At 38.4% G+C, this 18,435-nt stretch overlaps 1 protein-coding gene across 2 annotated transcripts; it reads right to left on the bottom strand.

The window, feature by feature from the left end:
- Nucleotides 1–1,303: 1,303 nt before the first annotated feature.
- On the bottom strand, nt 1,304–18,435 carry GOLGA5 (golgin A5). 2 transcript variants are annotated; one of them, XM_066321782.1, is made up of 13 exons: nt 18,284–18,435; nt 17,120–17,735; nt 14,502–14,723; nt 13,278–13,497; nt 12,615–12,738; nt 11,586–11,789; nt 10,292–10,462; nt 9,623–9,751; nt 7,566–7,664; nt 5,723–5,948; nt 4,514–4,619; nt 3,516–3,579; nt 1,304–2,682 (listed from the first exon to the last, which is right to left on the bottom strand). In XM_066321782.1, the coding sequence occupies exons 2-13, from the start codon at nt 17,682–17,684 to the stop codon at nt 2,602–2,604; spliced, it is 2,211 nt and encodes a 736-aa protein (XP_066177879.1). In that variant the 5' UTR covers nt 17,685–17,735; nt 18,284–18,435; the 3' UTR covers nt 1,304–2,601. The 2 variants fall into 2 exon arrangements, with proteins under 2 accessions (XP_066177879.1, XP_066177880.1); XM_066321783.1 differs by lacking the exon at nt 18,284–18,435 and adding an exon at nt 18,029–18,248.

Genomic DNA, 18,435 nt, shown 5'->3' with positions numbered 1-18,435 from the left:
TTTCTGGTGCTAGGCTACAGAATGAGGATACACAGGACCAGCATTTACAAAATATTTTCAAACCCCTAAAGTGATATTCTGGTCTCTGAAGTGGGAGTAGTTTAACTGCCCAGTAGTTTGATAGTCCCTCAAGAAGAGACTTGGCACTTGGAATATCTTCCCACCACTTAGGAGAGAGGCCACCAGCGTCTTGTTCACTGCAAAGCCATTTGTTCAGCCAGGCAACCTCCCAAGAGAAAGGCACCACTCCAAGAAGCTGCTTGTCAGAAGGGTGTCCTTATGTCACCTTTGACCTGTAGCTGGGGCTCACTTCACAAATCTACACCGATGACACTGGGGACCAACACCAGCGACTGGAGGCGGGAAGTACACCTTAGCCTTCAGCTCAAAATGTGACATATTTCTTCAGAGAGACTCCAACACATGGTCTTGTGTGTTCTTGCACTGCATCTGTGCAGGCAATGAACTCTGGGACAGAAATTCCAGTGTGTTTGAACTAAAGCTTTATGGAGTAGGTATTTCTTGTCTAGCTCTGAAACTGTTTAGCACAGTCCAGAACACAGGGCTGATGATATTCAAGTGTCCAGCATCAGACTTTAAACTCATCCTTGTCACAGGGTCACCACTACAAAAGCCCAAACTGGTACTGGAATGCAAAAGCTCAGCTCAATAGGCAGAAGTTAGCAGAAATCTTCTAGTGCCTATCCTTGTGAAACTTCTACCATAAAGTCTGTAATACTGAAGAAAAGAATACTAATCTATGATGAAGGGTTTCATAACTTCAGTAAGTTTCACCAAAAAGAAAGCATCTGTGCATTCCAAAGTTGTTGTCTAAACAAAAAACCCACCCCAAAAAAAACCAAAAACCCACCCAAAAACCCCCCAACCTCCTCCAAAACCAAACCAAACAGCCCCGCAAATCAACCACCAAAAAAACCTCCCCAAAACAAACCAACAACAAGAAAACAAAACAAAACAAACACACAAAAGCCCCCAACCAACCAAAAGAGAAAAGGAGGTAAGAATGGATATAAAGCTGTAAGGTGTTTATACCTCTAACAATGCTCCCCCCAAAATATCACAATATATTGAAATATCCAAAGATTCAATGTTTTGGAAGTGTTTAAATGAAAAAACTGGACGTGTGTAGAAAATGAGTGTCCCAAGGTCATTTACTTGATATCCTTCCACACCAATCAGCTCCCCCTGGGGTTCAAAAGTGGTTTTAGCACCAGAATTGAAAAGAAAACAGGCAACAGGAATTAGGCAAAATACAACAAATGTGACAAAGGGCAGACACAACTTAGAATAAATGCTCTCTTTTATTCCTCAGTTTATCCAAATATTTCAGTTTTCTCTGCAAGATCTGAATCAGAGCAGCAATACATTTGTCCACTGTAACATTTCCATAGGAGCCAGCGTGACAGACTTCATGCACAGGACCTAATGCTGTGTGTTCAAGCCACATGAAAACTGAATCACATCCTTAAGAAAAGAGTGACAAATTGCTTGCAGTCATCTTTTCATTACCCAGCTGTGAGCACCACACAAAAACCCGAGAAATCTCTTAAGGAAAGAAAGTGACCTTGTGTGATTGTCTATTGATAATTCATAATTACAGAATGCCACAATCCAACAACAGAACTCCTACAGTAGGTTTGGTGATTTGGGTTTTACTATAAATATTTGATGAAGTTTGGTTATTAATATATTTGGCGAGTGTTTAGAGATGAGAAATTTTTAATGTTTTGATAGATTCCATATAGAAATAGTTTTAATTAAGTACCCAAAGCTTTAGAAAATAAATGTTTCAGTAAGATCTAATTAAGACATGTACTAATGAGAGAGGTATAAGAAAATGCAGTTAAAATATACAAATTTCAAGTGCAAAAAGAAACACCATTACTTCTCAACAGTTTAAATCTTCCTTCTCAAAAACCATCTTTCTCTAATAAAGCTAAAATACCAGCCTTTCAATAGGCAGCCCCACTATTCAGTTGGTAGGAAAGATACATCTATTGCACTAGAAGTACAAAGCTAAGAAGAATGCTTAATATTTTATTCTTAAACTTATTTACAAAAATATATTGCACCAATCCATTGTCCTTTTTCCAGTTAATGTTAAGGAAAAGCCTATTATGTACAAAGTTAAAAACAGAAGTGGAAAAGCAGACTGAAAGAAACCAGAAAGAAGTTTATTTAAAATGCTAGATACAGTCTGTTACCTGACCATAGCCCACATCCAGTACGACCTAAAATAATTTGTACCAGATACATCTGCAATTTCAGAAATCCTTGCATTTCTCTGCAGAACAAGCCTTATCTTTCACTCTAACCATGAGAGGATCTACATAAAATGTAAAGGCTAATCAGAGCTTAGCTTAACAGCTTCATTTCTCCAGGTAAGTGATGCTCTTTTAGGTAAATTGAAAAAGCTACATAGTATTACACATGTATTTGAAAGGTAGTGATAAATCAGGCATGATGATTTTCATCCTTCTGAAACACCATGAGGAAAAGTTTGCTGATGTTTCAGGACTGATAATTCAAAGGCATTGCCAGTCCACATTACATTAGCACAGCATATGGTCCTGTCTCAGTCTACCTGCCACTGGGACTGTCATGATGCATTTCTGGGCTGTAGGTAAGGAGAACAATCATAACCCAGAGATGAAGCAATGCCTGGGAAAAGAAAAGAAATTAATTTAGCACTGACAATCACCACCCACAGCAGCAGTAAATAGCTGCTAAAAATATTTCAAAAAATTCAAGTTGTAGTAGTCATGGTCAAGGTTTGAGCTGAAAAGGGGTAACACTGCCACTGACTGCCCAGCTCCTATACAACCACCATCAGGTTTCCTTTTAGACTGCAGCTCAGGCAACAGAAGTCTTCAGTGTTTTTTACAAAACCTGCCTTTCCACAGGTCCCTGCAGCTGATAGGCACCTGCCCTCCAGTGGATAAGGGAGGCATTTCACTTCATTTACCTGCCAGTTTTGCTCGATGAGGGCAAGCAATTTTCTACTATTTGTTTAAGTCAATCAAGAAAAACTTGTCTTGCTACTTTTTTCAGCTACTAGAGAAGAGTAACCACTAGCCACTGGAAAAAAAAAAAAAGCCGAAGTGAAGAGTCAAATGTTAAAAAAGCCCCCCAAAATTTTAGTTTTCCTAATTTTTCCTGCACGCAGGCATGGCAGGTTAACCTTGGCAACTGGTCACTATTATTCCATATTTTACTACTAGAAATCTACTTTCACAGGCCTTTAAATAGTAGTTACATAAATAGTAGTTACATAAGTGTCTTTAAGACTGCCATACTAACAATTTGTGGGAAAAACTGAAAACTGCCAAGCAACATGACTCAAAAATGCTGTTGTATAAGTATTATTTGGTCCACATCCCAAAACTCCACACTGAGTTGCTAATTATAGCCTTTTGAACACCAATCTTGCCCTTTAAGTCATGCTGGCATATAAACTGGCTATAGAAATCTTGCATTCAAGAAAGCAGACTCACCATGTAAATGATTACAAAGACTCTTGCTATGGGGTATCGCCTCAGAAAGATTCCCAGCCGGATGCTACACAGGTAGCAAGAGAAAGCAAAACACACAGTTTAACACTGAGCAATAAATTCCTGTTCCTCTCATCCCAGTCACCACAAACTCAAACATCACGGCTTTGTTTCTCTCCTGAATTTTCTCAAATACACACAAGGCTTTGTTGTCTTGAATTTTACTTCATGTACTCAAAACATTAGGTGAGGTGAGAAAATTCAGACCATAAAATGTATCCTCCTAATTTTTTCCCAATCACAGAAATCCTTTCACAATGAAATTCAAGTACTATGGAAGCACAAAGGACTTTCTATCAAGGTATCCTGCTTTTAAAGAACTAACAAGTATTACCAGATTCTGTTTTCTCTTGGTATTTGTTTCAAGTTTTGTAGCAGATCTTTGCTGTGAATACTGTAAATTCACTTAACTTCTCAGAAAGGGATCAAAGCAAATTTACTGCTGGATCCAGAATGATTTTCATTTACTAATTCCTCAGATTATCTTCCAAGGTAAACAGCTGCATTGGCTTAGAAGACAAAATCTTGTCTTCATCAGGACTGAGAGTACAGATGATACTCCTCCACTAATACACTCTTACAATGTTTATCACAGACACAGTCAAAACTTCTGAAAGTAAAAAAATGTAGAAGATGGTAACGAATTCAGTTAGATTTTTCCTAACTTTGGGAAACTCTTGCATCAAAATCTGTAAGAGCATTGTTTAAATAATTGACAATAATTTGCAAAAGCATATTAATAAAAGGAAACTATTATCACAGAAAAGCACAAGCGAAGTGGGTCAATACTTAGTATTTCATACCATACTTTAGCAGCATTATTTTAAACTTTTCCCTTCATAAAAGGGGATAATATGCACCAAAGCGTGTCACTTGAAAGCTGTCAAAGGAAGACAATTAGGATTTGTTATCTGTACTTGTATTCCCCTGGACAGTCTCACCTGAACTGGTCGATGGTACTGGCGGCTTTGCGGACCCTGCCGTACATTCCTGCCGCGCTGGTGTCCGCGTCACTGAACAGCACAGGAACACTGCGCAGACGGGCGCCTGTCAGATGAGGAAAAGTGCAAAAAAATTAGACAAGTTGGTGTTTAAATAGAACAAATATATGTAAAAATAATATAAAAATAGTGATCAGTATGATTGCAGTGTCGTCAATTCTTGATAAACTTACAATCAAGCCAACTTTTCTTCAACTTAGTGTATTTTTAAAATGTATTAGTTTACTAAATGGGTATCTTGATCTTCAATTCCATCGTGTCACAATAATTATTATTAGGTGTGTAAAATTATGGGCTTGATACTGGCACAATTCCTCAAATTTTTTTTACTCTCATACAGTGAAACCGATCAGCATTTCTGATACTAACTTGTACATTCAACAATTTTTTACTTTGTTTACATTTTTGCTATGAAACAATTTCATTTTTAAAAAAAGATTTGATAATGTTACTTTTGTGTAACCAAACTTCAGCTTAATGAAGTTACTTACAAACAACTCCTGCTTTGATAAGCAGAGAAAAATATGGACTGTTATTTCACACCTCTTGGTGATTGTTTCCTTGTTGTTAAAGTTATTTAACATATATACAAAATTACAAACGTTGTGAAAAGTAACATCTCAACACCATGGATCAGCTGCTGAGATTGTTCCAGAGATAGAGGACTGACAAACCAACCTCATCAGAAACATCATATTTTACACTGCTTTTCAAGAAAAACAGAAAGCAAGGAAGAAATTAATTTCAACCTGATCAGTTCTCAAAAGCAAGTACTCCATTCTTCCTCTCCTCTCAAATTCTTTCTGCAAGAAAATACTTAAATCCTATTTCTAATATTCTGTTTAAATCCCAAAATACAAGTTTATTTGTGTCTGTGACAGAATTATTCCAATAGTGCCATAGTATTGAGAATTAAAGACTAAATTTGCTTTATTAAATTTACAGAAGTCACTTGTTCACAAAAGGAGCTTCTAGTTAACTCTTTTTTTATGATACTGACTGCTGTAGAGGAGGTCTCTAGAATAAGCAGTTTATTTTCAGCACTTATTTTTCCTTACAAACTCAGACTTTCAGGGAAAGGCATTAGCAAACAAAAAAGCCTGGACTGCAGCAAAGACAAGGATTTTATGTATTGCATTTCCTATTTACCTTCAGCACCATCAATGCCTGCCATGTTAATGGAAGGTCCATTAGCACTTGTGCCTTGAATAGCCTTCAGCTGCTGCTCGAGCCGTTCCAGCTGGTACACAAGGGAGTTTTTCTCTGTGCTCAGGCTCTCTAACATGGTTTGCTTCTGAATTAGTGTTTCTGTCAGCTGATGAAGCCGGTTTTCTAATTCTGTCTGACTACTACTGCTTAGAGTCTTGTTTGTGAGCTAAAAAAAAGCAAAGAAAAAAAAAATGATTCTAAATTCAAACTCTGACCAACTGACACACACAAAGCTTTATAATAACCTAGGCCTTCAAGAACCAAGTGACTCCACTGCTGAATTTCTACAGGATAACGCCATCAAAACTATCACAGGTGAGGGCAATAGAGGAAACAATTTCAACTGTTGTTAACTGTTTACTTTACACAAGAAACTCTGTGTTAAAATGTATCTGTTTTCCACCTATAATCATACAGTAGTTTCTGTATAAGCCTAAACTTCATCACAACATCGATGCTATGCCTCAGAGACAAGTTTAAACAGTTTAAACAGCAAACTAATCTAGCCTGACTGGAATACTTTCGACTTATTGAGTATGTAAAAATGTTTTCAGGCAAGGAAGGAAAAACTCAGTACAAATGGGGAGAATCCAATGCCATTTTACAGGAAAACATTAATGAAATGGTGAAAATGCAGGACCCATTGCAAAAGAACCAAGGAGCACCAAGGCAGAAAACATGATTGTGCCAGCAAACAGAAACTGCAAAGCCAGCAAATGGAAACTGCAAGGCCAGCAAATGGATCATGCATTTGACATGGACGATGTCATTCAATTTGCAGAAAATATTTCAAGCAAATGGGAATCACCAGATCTGCCATATGTGCAATAGATCATCTATTCACTAGTCTTGGACTTCAGTTGCTTTGTGGCATTATATTCCACAAAGAGCAGCTTCATTAATGAAAATCCAGAATCATCAGGAATTACAGATATCCAAAGTACCAATTAAGTGCCTGCAACCAAGAAGGTGTAGGTAGTCCTGAAGTTCAGCACTACCAGAAAATTCATCTGCCAATATGCTCAAGAAATCTGTGTCACATCACAACTATTTCCAAATCCTGACATTGTAACTGCTCAGCTGACCCACCTGACTCCAGACTACCAGTTTCTTCACAAACAACTTACTTTTCACTATGCTAAGGTAACTTAACAGAACGAGGCCTATGCCTTCATGCTGCCCAAGGACACTGTGGGGGCTTGTATGGGGAGGTTCCAAAAGGGTAACTAGACTGATAAAAGGGAATCCACACAGCAGTAGAACTTAGTAAAGACTTAAACACTAACCCTAATTCAACTGCTGATGTTGAACAGGTACATAGGAGTGAAGAAAGTGGCCAGGCTCACATGCTGGCCCCTATTGCCACTGGCCAAGATAGAACAGTTGGCCAGATGGATCACCAAGTCTGCAGGATATAACTTAGGTTCTTTGAACAGTTACAAAGATCTTGGCAGAATTCATAACTACCTAATCAAACTACAATGAGTTTTTTCAGTGTGCAAAGAGAAGAAGGTTGATCCAACACTCCCCACCAGGTCTAGTTGGGACAGCGGTTGATTTTTCTCCCCATCTATATAAAAGCACATACAAGTATAAAACAGGCTATTTACATGGTTCCCTTCTTGTATTCCCTACTCTCAAAACTCTACTCTTTATTGAAAACAAGTACACTGTATGTCACTAGTAGAATGCTTATAGGATTTTTCAAGATAGTTTAGTCAAATGAGAGGTTCCTATCACTGTTTTCATAACTGAAGGTGATAAAATTATTTCCTATACACACCTGATTTCTGAGCTTCTGAATTTCTTCCTCTCTGTCTTTTATTCTGCTTTGCAAAGTATTCTTTGTTCGATACAATTCTTCTTCAGTATAATGGAGTTCCTGTTTACACAATTACAATTTATCACAATTACACATAGAAGACTTTATATGTATATGTATTTTGAAAGACAAACTCTAGATAACTAGAGTTTCACAACAGAACACAAGAAAGCAATATGCTGCAATCAAATACAAACTGAAATACTATCTTAGTTACATGTCTTGCTAGGATGGAGGGTATGGGGATAGAGAGAGAGCTGAGTATCAAGACACAACCTACAAGGCCAATTAAATTCTTTTGTAGAGGCTGCCCTAATATAAATAGCAATCCAGACTAGTTTACTAGGAGTCACACAATTTCATTGGGACCACAATTTTATTGGGACCACAATTTTATCTTCCTTACACTTGCACCATTTGTTGTAGTGCTATCTTAAAACTATGTCAATAATGTAACAATTACAAAACACTTAGGGTGTATCTGTATTCCTAAAACAAACTCATTAATTCAAAATATCATTCTTTAAAAACGTTTGAAAACCCTTGGCATAGCTATCTATAATTCTGTATGACTTCTTCCTCTATTCCTATGTTTAGGATAAATTAACATAGCATATGTGAAAGGAGAAGGAATATTAGTAAAAAAAAAATTACCAAAGAGTAAATCTAACTGTAAATTTTGTTACTCACATGATTTAGTGGCTATTTTAGCTCCCATTTACAGACTTGTCAAGATTATGTTTTAAATTACAACGATCTTCAAATCACTATCACTTCAGCTGTCAGTTACTACAGAAAACAGATAATCTTGTTCTCCCTTTGAACCATCAGATGCACAAAAAAAAACCACCTCTACTTATTTTCCATCTTCAGTTTCAGAAACCTTATGACAGTAGTTAAAGCAACTCCCCGAGAGAACTGACCATAATTGCATTAAGTATCAACACAAGCAATTATGTTAAAAGCACATGTAAATGGGTGTCATCAAAAGGAAGATTCCAGTTTCTGCAATAACTGATGCTTTTTTTAAATTCACCTCACTTCTTCTATTGACTTAAAGCATATTCCTCAGAAGGGCAGGAGTAACAAAATACAACCTACCATCTGCTTTGAAATAATAAACATCAGCTACCCATCAAGAGCAGACCTCGACTTTTGCCTTTTAATTAGTTCAAGCTGTGAGCACCCCATTAAAATGTAATTTTGGAAAGGATAGATAATCCTGTAAGATAAATTGTTCCTAGCAGATACTGGGGACTCATGCTTTCTTTGTTATTAATTCTCTTTACATGAGCTTTTTCTTACAAGGAAAATTTTTAATGGGGTGCAAATATTTGTCCAATTCCTACTGCATAGTAAGTTCACATGAAATACAAGTTTGCCTTTTTTCTCAGCTCTCTTTAAAGCACAAAACTGCTTAAATCAAGGCAGAAGTTTTTTTCAAAGACATGACACAGTCTGACCGAATTCATTAACATAATTCTATTAGCAATTATTCTACTAGAGCAGATTAGAAGTAATGACAATCAGATTTAGAACTAGGAGTAACAAATAGATTAAATAAATTACCTCCAAGTTGGTACTACAATGATATTGTTTTACAAGCTACAGCTTATGTATTAATTGAGCACAGGAAGTTTCACAGTAGCCACTTTCAGTATTAGGGTTTTTTGACATAAAAATGTTACAGTTGTTACTATATCCCTGTTGTTTGATTATTTCCCTGCTGAATAAATTTCAAGAGCCTGACCAATTCTGTGCATTCCCTTAGGGTCCTGTTTATTCAGTGGGATCTCTGCTCACCAGCAGCATCCAGAAGGGCCTGACCATTGCTTAGTCCTGGCTGCACTTTCCTTGACATAGTGACATTCACCAAGCTTTTGGGGATTTCTCTGGAGTATTAGATAACAATTTAATCAAACACTGCCCAAGTATCCAAATATTTTATTATTAATCCAAATGCTTTGCTGGTGGCACATGGGGCCTAAAAACAGATCCAGCTTTCAAGGATTCCTTACCTGTTTTTGCCGTTCTAGTTCAGCTTCTGCCTCTTGCTTGGCCATTTTATGGGCTGATATTTGCTCTTGTAGGTCTTGAAGCTGCTCTCTCACTGACTCAGCTTCGCTTACCTGCTGCGTCTCCATATCCTGAAATGAACACAAATGCAACCATTTCACTAACATTCAGATGTTACTGCATATCAGTCACAGGTAACAGCAAAAGAAGTAGTATATGCAATATTTCTTGAAAGAAAAAGGAAGGTGTGGGTGAATTGGATAATTTACATTTGGTCATTTTATACAGAGTATTTTTAGTAACACAGTAATAAAACAAATGCATTTTGTGAACACGAAAAGCCTCTACTTCTTCCTTTCTACTGTCTACAGGCTGAAACTGCATAAAATGGGCTTTGCATGCAGCTGCTGTGTTGAGCCCATTATACTAGCAGATGACCTGGATTACAGTGCTTCAAGGATTAGTAGCTCTTGCAAGAAACAATACAGGTGATGGCTAGAGAAATCACTGTGATTGTTAGGAAAGAAATGCTTCCCTCAAAAGGAGTACACAGTAGTGAGGGAAGAGAGAAGTAAGGCAATAAATACTAGAAACAACAGACCCACAGTATACAAGAGAACAGTCCTCTGTCATAGCTAACTGCAAATATAGGTGTACATAGGCACAGCTACCTGCAGCTCTGTTCTCATCTGTTGTATTTGCCCCATTAGTTTTTGTATTTCTTCCCTCTGAGTGTCTCGCTCATGTCTCAGTTCCTCCAGTTCCACTGTGCTTGCTGTATTGCTGTCCAGGCCTTCAATACCAGAGCCTTCTTTTAAGCTGTTTATCAACTTTTCTTTAGACTGAAAAAAAAAAGTCAATATATTGTTTCTAGCAGTACTGGAGAAGTGCTCAACCAGAATATTCTATAATGACTAGTTTATCTGTTCTTTCATCCAGTAATGACCCTAGACATTTGAAAATGAAAATGTTTCCATATCGATAATTTTTCTGACTTCCTGTATGCCATAAGACTAATTTTACTGAAAGCCTGTGCTATCTGTGAAAGACTACAGCTTTGTTCTTTACAAGTGCCTGGAATGTTAAACTTGTCATGGAAAACAATTTTGGCCCTCTCAGTACTGAAACAGACAAGATGCACACCAACAGACAATACAGACAAAACAGATTCTCTTTTTCTCCTGCCAAGAAAATCAAGAACCAAATATAGCAACGACTCTTCCAGGAAAGAGGACAAACCATTTTATTCAGAGTCAGTCTAGTGTTGCCTTGACACTGACTTGTGATTTTAGGCTTTTCATATTTACCAAGACGATTTAAAACCTGTCCTTGAACACTTTACTAAATTAACTATTCTAAAAAGAGATCTCTATCTTCAACATCTTGCTAACATTTATAAACAAGACTCAGACCAACCACATCTGGACATGCTATCTTTGACAATTTATATAGCACAGGAGTTGGCACAAAATACCTGATTTTGCCACTATTCATGTAACATTAATCACAAGCAACCTTTCAGCACATGGAAAACTATTCTCTGGTTACATGTTAAATATCCATTCTATGCTATGCTTCAGCCTCAAGCAGAACAGAGCAATATTCTTGAATCAAGAATACTGGATATGGAACAAATTGTAGGCTTCATTTACTTAACTATCTGTACTCTTGGATGTGGAACATGCTGACAGATGATGCACAATAAATGCAACAGTTCGCTTGGATTTTTTTTCAGGGTCAGGACTTGAATTACCATTACAATTCCATAACTTCATCTATAAACTTAAGTGTACAAAAAGCAGACTGGTACCTGTTCTATATATGTATCATTAAAGACATGCCCCAAAACACATTACAGGTCATGTGAAAAGGAAAAAATACCACAAGTGAGATTATTTGAACCATAACACCTTAAAACAGTCCAAGCATACAGATCACACAGTATTTCTTCACAACAATGCTTACCTGGAGAATGCGAGTAGCTTTCTGTTTATAGTCTGTCAGTTCCTGTTTTGCAGATTCTAGGTGGCTTTTAGTTACTCTGACTTGCTGCTGAAGCTCATCAGCTCGCCTCTTCTCATCTAAATACTTTCTCTCTGCTACAGTTATCCCTTCTGCCAGGTTCTGACGTTCAGCTTCCACTTTACTGAGACGAGCAGCAAACTCATTCTATTAGCAATAAAGAAACAATACTTTGTGTTTAAACACAGTCTCAACTTTCACCTAGGAAGGAAAAAAGAAAGTTTAAAAGCAACTACACACAGCACATCACCTCCAATCTACCATCTCCAACCTAAAGACACATTACTGCTACGTGGAAAGAAACTCTGCTTGCTTAAGCAAGTGGAAAATAATCCTAGTAAGAATATGCTTTTCTTTCTCTCCCCACAAACAGTGAGGGAATAACAATCTTCCTAATTATTCGCATTTATTTAGCAAACTAAAAGCAGGCTTGTCTCTCAAAAACTATTATCGATTGTAGTATGACATATTTTGCAGTACTGTAAAAAAACCCAAACCAGACACTGATGAAGATTTTCAGAGATGCTACTATATATAACAAAGGCCAAATTAAGTGTAGAAAACATTCTCTATCAATAATGTACTCACATCTTTACCACAGAAGTGATCCTTCATCTTAAGATCTCACAGTAAAATTGTGTAACAATATGTTGTGTTACAACACACCATGGAAAACTAAACTGATTACTGATTTACTTTTAAAACATGTATTAACAATAAAGTTAACATGAAAAAACCCAGTAAAAATTGTCAATATTAATCCTCAAAAACTTTTACTCAAGAAGCTTTCAAAATAGCATATAAGAAATAAATTATCATCTCAAGGGAATTTAGTGCAGCAGACAGCACAACCTTGCAAGCAATTAGTACCCTGAATATGAACTGAAGTCAAAGGGAAGAGAGCACATGGAATCTCATGGATCTGATCTCAAAAGCAGAGTCTTAAAGTCTTCCTTACTCTTCATGTCTAACCTGCATTTGCTTGTAACTCTCTTGTTCTCGCTTGAGTGCAGAGTCTGCATCACGCAGCCTCTCCTGAAGGGTTTGAAGGGCTTGATTTTGTAAACTACTTCCTTCACTGTGGTCTTGTATTATCCTGAAATAGAGACGCACATTAATTGGAAAAGAAGCAAGCTAGTGTGATTTTTCATGTGGAAATATAACCTCCTGGCTTCCAGACCAGCTTTGAAAATTTGCCCAGTAGATTACTGCATACAGACTACAAGTGTGAGGCCTGGAATTAATGACTCACACTTCTCTCTGGCCTATATTCCGAAATACCCACCTCCTAGCAGTGAGGTAAGTCCAGAATAATCTTCGTATTTGTGGATAAGCAAGTCCATTTTTCAAAAAAAAAAATGGGACCTTTAGCTTCACACCTCTGATACAAACATAAATACTTTACACAAAATGGATTTCAATAATCAGATACCAACAGATGCCCTATTTAATACTCATTTGTTCTGTTCCCACTACCAACTATGACAGAGCAGTTTTAGTGCAAACTTTAATCCTCGTATTTCAAATCTTTCCTCATCAGTTTATTATTTTTTATTCTTGAAGACACTAAATTCTCTACCTTTTTTCAAACTTACTACTATTTGCAGAATTCCAAAGTACGAAATTAGGAAGTACCGTGATTTTTCACTCTGCAGTGCTTCCAAAGCTTCTGTCCGAGTACTTAGGAGCTGATCAGCTTCTTGCAGCCGTACTTTCAGTACAGCTAGCTGTGAATCTTTGGCACCAACAGCTTCTGTCAGATCATCCACTCGAGCCTGAAGCTCTCTAACCACCCTGTCACTCTTTGAATGGTCAGCATTCCACTTCTCCACCTTCTCCCGGGATTTGCTCAGTTCTACAAAATAAGAAGTTTCTTTGAAGTTCACAAAAGTAGATATTGCAAGGTCTTGTAAGTAGTCAGGATGCAACTAACTTATTTCTTAAAGAAAATAATTAAATACAACCAAGTTGAAGTAACACTGAAAATTTATGAGCTACTGAGAAGTAACAAAAGCCAGATTGGCGGTCAAAGCACAACCCAGAACATTTTGGAGGTGATCTCAAAATAGACACTTCCTTCTGAGTCACACTGCAGATGACAGATTTCACCCATCCCATCCCCTGCTATGGCCTACTGTCAAATACCCCTGTGCCAAGAGAAACGTTTGCATAAAGCCTCTAGTTTAAGTCCAGTTTGATTTTATTGTCACATAAAAAACAATTGAAAAATACACCAGTCGTGAATAATGCCTGAACACTTAGAAGCTTCTGTTTTTAATCTAACATCACACATTAAATTTCACTGGGTATTAAAGTTATCTGGCTTATGCAGTTACTGTGAAAAAAATGTGGTACCTCGATTTTACTCTTAACAGCAGGAGTTTGCTCTCTGTTTTATCGTTTAATCTGTACTCATATTTTTTACATTTGTCATTTCACTTGGCTTTGAAAAAGGCAGTGATCTCATGTTAAAATTACTAATTTTGCATTTTTACTGTCATTATCTAGGCATCAGAGACTATAGTGTACTACAGCCAGAAAGTCAGTTTGAAGTATTCAAAGGAATTTGTTCATTTAAATATAAGTATTTTCCAAAAACCATTAAAATGCAAGAAAAGTATTTGAAACATGGTATTTGCTGCCAGTGTTTTATTAAGATGTAAGCTTTATAACTAACTTGAACACAACATCTTAATCAACATTTGTTTTATCTTTGCAGTTGAACAAGCCTTTTAATTTCTCCCATCTCATTACATGGGAAGTCATATATGCAAATGTATCTGGAAAGTTTTTATTATAAATACACAGAGCATCGTTTGCTAGTTCACTAACATTTTACTAATGTTATAGGTGAAGTACCTTCTTGTGTTTCTTTGGATCTCTGTATTAATGAAGCCACTTCTTGATTTAAAGACTGAACTTCATTTCGCAGCAGCTGGTTCTCCAGGCGAAGATTGGACAGCTCGTGTGATTTGGAATCATCATTAGCTGAAAGGCTGGGGCTGGTTACTGCACCCAGTGATGAATCCCTCAGGCCATTCCCTTGTGCTCCCAGCCCGGAGTCCGAACTGTCTGGAGTTTCTGGACAGAGAGATGAAACTTAGAACAAATGCATGTACTTGTAAACTGCTTTTCTATAAATAGTAGTTTCACATTCTGCAACGATGGTTAAGGAACAACAACGATAATATATCAAAACAGTTTATGCTGAAATGGAATATGGAGCTCCTTCTCACAAGGGACTGCACAAAACAGGATTATTTACATGCATCATGCAGCATTTTTGTTAATACTGCAAGACAAGACATAGAAGTTACAAGATTCCTTATTACATAAATAGCAACTTAAGGATTTCAAAACATTAACACTATTATAACTTTGCTGCTCAGAGAAGTCCTCAAAAGCTGAATAACAGAAAACATGAGATGTACACAGCAACTAACTGCAGGAATTTTTAGAACAAACTCATTCCGGGTTTCCATTCAGATTCTGCAAACGCCAATTCTATTTTAAAAGAGAGAACAATAAAAGAACTCCTAGTGCTATTCTGAACAACAGTCCCCTGGAGGGAAGGAGGAACCAGCAGCCTTCTCCCATCATGCATGCACAGAGTATCATTGATGAATGCTGTAAAAGCTACAAATCCACTGTAAGAGTCTTGATTCCATCATGCAGATATTTGGAAGCTTTGAAGCAACATTAAGATAAAATGACATAGCAAGCAATGAACAAACAAGCAGGCAATCCAAATATATTACTGTTGAATTTAGAGTATCTCAGGGGAATAACTGCTGAAAATCCACGGGGCCAGACAGCAACTAATTCTAAGACTGTAGTGCAATTGTTAAAACATTATTTACTTGCCCTCATGATCACTAACCAAGCTGTTTCACCTTTCTTCTTACCACTGCAGCAGCCCCTAACACCCCAAGCCCAGAGAATGGGGCACACTATTAATTCTGAGCAATATCACACTGACAACTAGCAGCAGTGACAGGAAGATTTCCTCCACATTTTCTCAAGCCTTTTTCCGATTAAGGCGATCCTAAGAAGTATCGTTATCTTTCCTCTGATTTATTTACAGTTTTCAATTTATGAAATAATTTAGGCTCATTTTTTTGTCTGGAAAACTCAGTAGATTAATTAAGCTAATGAAGCAATAAATGAGCCATTTATAGCATAGATTAGATTATAACCATGGCAATATACAAAGTATAATGTTAATTGGTTTTGTCTATAACTAATGTATCATAAGCTATTTCAACAGATTCTGTGCTGAATATTTAAATGACACAGATATATCTGTACAATCAACTTTAGACAACAGCATGTTCAAATCCTGTATTGTAACTGCAGTCTTTCTTATTTAGCAGCTCCACAATGCAAACTCTGCTCAAAAATCCTCAGAAGAAAATTCAACAAGCCACACTGAGCAGAACAAATGTTTCTTAAGCACCAATCAGCAAGGCCATAGAGCCAGGTCTAACATATCTGTATTATTTATTATTATTAGGAAATCTTACTAAAAAGTCACGGACTCAGAAACAGAAAAATATTCATATGTTTGGAAATTATCCCTTTTTATGTCTAAAGCTTTTCAGCACACTTGATGTAAAAATTTGCATTTACAATACTTTACATGCTCGGAGTACTAAACAAATAATAAAGTGTTCTAACTACATTACTAATAACAGAACCACTTGCTTCAATTTTCTAAACTAACTAACAGAAAAGTAGCACAGCCCCTAGGATGGGGTAGAGTGGATAGTCTGGTAGAGAATACAAGTTCCTGACCCTCCTCAGCCATATGCTCTTTTGTGTGACTGACTTGAGCCCAGCCCCAGCTTTTGACTGTCTGGCCTCGAGGCTTATTCAGGCCTTTGGATTTAGACTGCAGTCATGAACTCCTGGCAAACCCAGAGGCTTTACCTCTCTGGTTCTCTCATGCCTGTAGCTCTACATCAGCCTGTCCACATCCAGCTTCCTGCAGGACAAGCAACTTTGCCAGCTCATCCTTCCTGCATGGTGGAACAAGGAATACCTCACCCCACGTGCTGCACTGGGCAATAGCCAACACCATCACTCCCTGGGTGAAAGTCACTCCCCCTCCCCCGTGGCAACAACACCTAAGGGCCCAAGTGACCAAACAAAAGCAGCAGAACCTGTGCTTCTACACGGGGACATAGAGGGCTGACACAAGGTTAGACCACAGCTCAGAGAGGTCAGGGTGAGCAGTATCAAGTAGGGAGATCCAGTGCACAAAATATTTAGCTATCAATCATGCAGTTTGTCAAATTAGCATTTAGCATCTAGTATTATCCCAGTGAGGAAAAAATGTGAAAGCTGTACCTCACCCATTTGACATACTACCACCATTAAATGTTTCATGGAGTGACATGGTGTTTCATGCATTACCTAGCCTTACCCTAGACATACTTGGGCTTTAAATATCTCTAGGTTCAATAGTATTTAACTACCATTGCCTTGGCTCCTGATGGAATTATCTTCAGTAGTTTTTGTACTCTGTGTACTGGTAGACACAGAACTAATGCTTGAAGTCCGAGAGTGATTCTGAAGAACAGGTGCCTTGCTCTTCTCCTTTTTAGGATCTATCCTTCCATTAGGTTCTTTTTCTGAACTGTTGAGAAAATCAAATAGCAACTCATCATCAGGTTCTGACTTTTTTCTTCTCACAAAATGTGAGGCAGCTCTGGGTGTGGAAGCATTTTCTACTGGAGAAGTTGCCTCTGAGGATGTCCTACGTGCTGTTTTAACATTTGCTGTTCCTGCCAGGATTGTGGCCTTTTGGTGTTTAATATTTTCAGCTGCTGAGGAGATGTAGGCTGCTTTGGATGATGTCTGGTATTTCAGTTCTCCAGTATGCTGGCGCACTTCAGAATATTCATTGGTAGAGTCCAATGTCTTGTTATCATAAACTGCACTGCTTGATGTGTCTTTTTTGCTCAGAGCTGATGCAGCTCCTTGATCAACTCTGTTGAGCAGATCCTCTGCCTTTCCAGCGAGATCAGCAAGCCAAGACATGATGAGTGCCTGTTGATGAACTCGGCACAACTAAAATTTCAAGACCATATACTGTGAAAGACAGAAGGATTACAAATCAGATTGCTGCTGATAAGGCAAGATGTATTGTTTACCTAAAGAACTGTTGTGTTAAGCTATTAGTGCTGTGGTTATTATAATACTTCTACTCATTTGGTATTACGCTGTTCTGGTAACTAATGGAAATACACCAAATCACCTTCTGAGAAAAACAGACAAAACCTAGGTTTTTAAATCAAGGTTATTAAAATCAGACTATGCACCAGTACCTGGTACCACCAGCTGCTACAGAGAAAACAACTATGTTTGGCCTGCAAATTCCCAACCTGGCTCAGGCAGATCTTCTCCCTCACAAACTCTGCAGCCGCTGCCTCTCCCGTGACACCAACACGGCGGACACGTGCGTGCCTTCACCACGGGCCTGCGACACCACAGCGGCGGCGGGTGCCTCTACCCCAGCTCCCGGGAAGGCGACGTTCAGAGTGGCCGCTGCCCCCCACCCCCAGCACCGCCGTCCGCAGCCCTCCCCAGGCCCGGCCCCACTCAGGAGCGGCGGGAGCGTGAGCACGGCCCGGCCTCACCTCCTGCAAGCACGGGGGACGCCCCGGCCCGCGGGGAGCCGTGAGGGGCGGGCGGTCAGCGCGGGGCCGGAGGCCGGGCCGGGCGGCTCAGCGCCATCGCTTCCGGCAGACGTGGCCGCCTTTCCGGCGGCGCCGCGCACAGGCGCAGGGGG

The sequence above is a fragment of the Sylvia atricapilla genome, chromosome 6 (assembly GCF_009819655.1).
Source record: "Sylvia atricapilla isolate bSylAtr1 chromosome 6, bSylAtr1.pri, whole genome shotgun sequence".
NCBI classification, from domain to species: Eukaryota; Metazoa; Chordata; class Aves; order Passeriformes; family Sylviidae; genus Sylvia; species Sylvia atricapilla.
The sequence above is the reverse complement of the archived record's forward strand: the minus strand, read 5'-3'. Positions and strand labels throughout refer to the sequence as shown.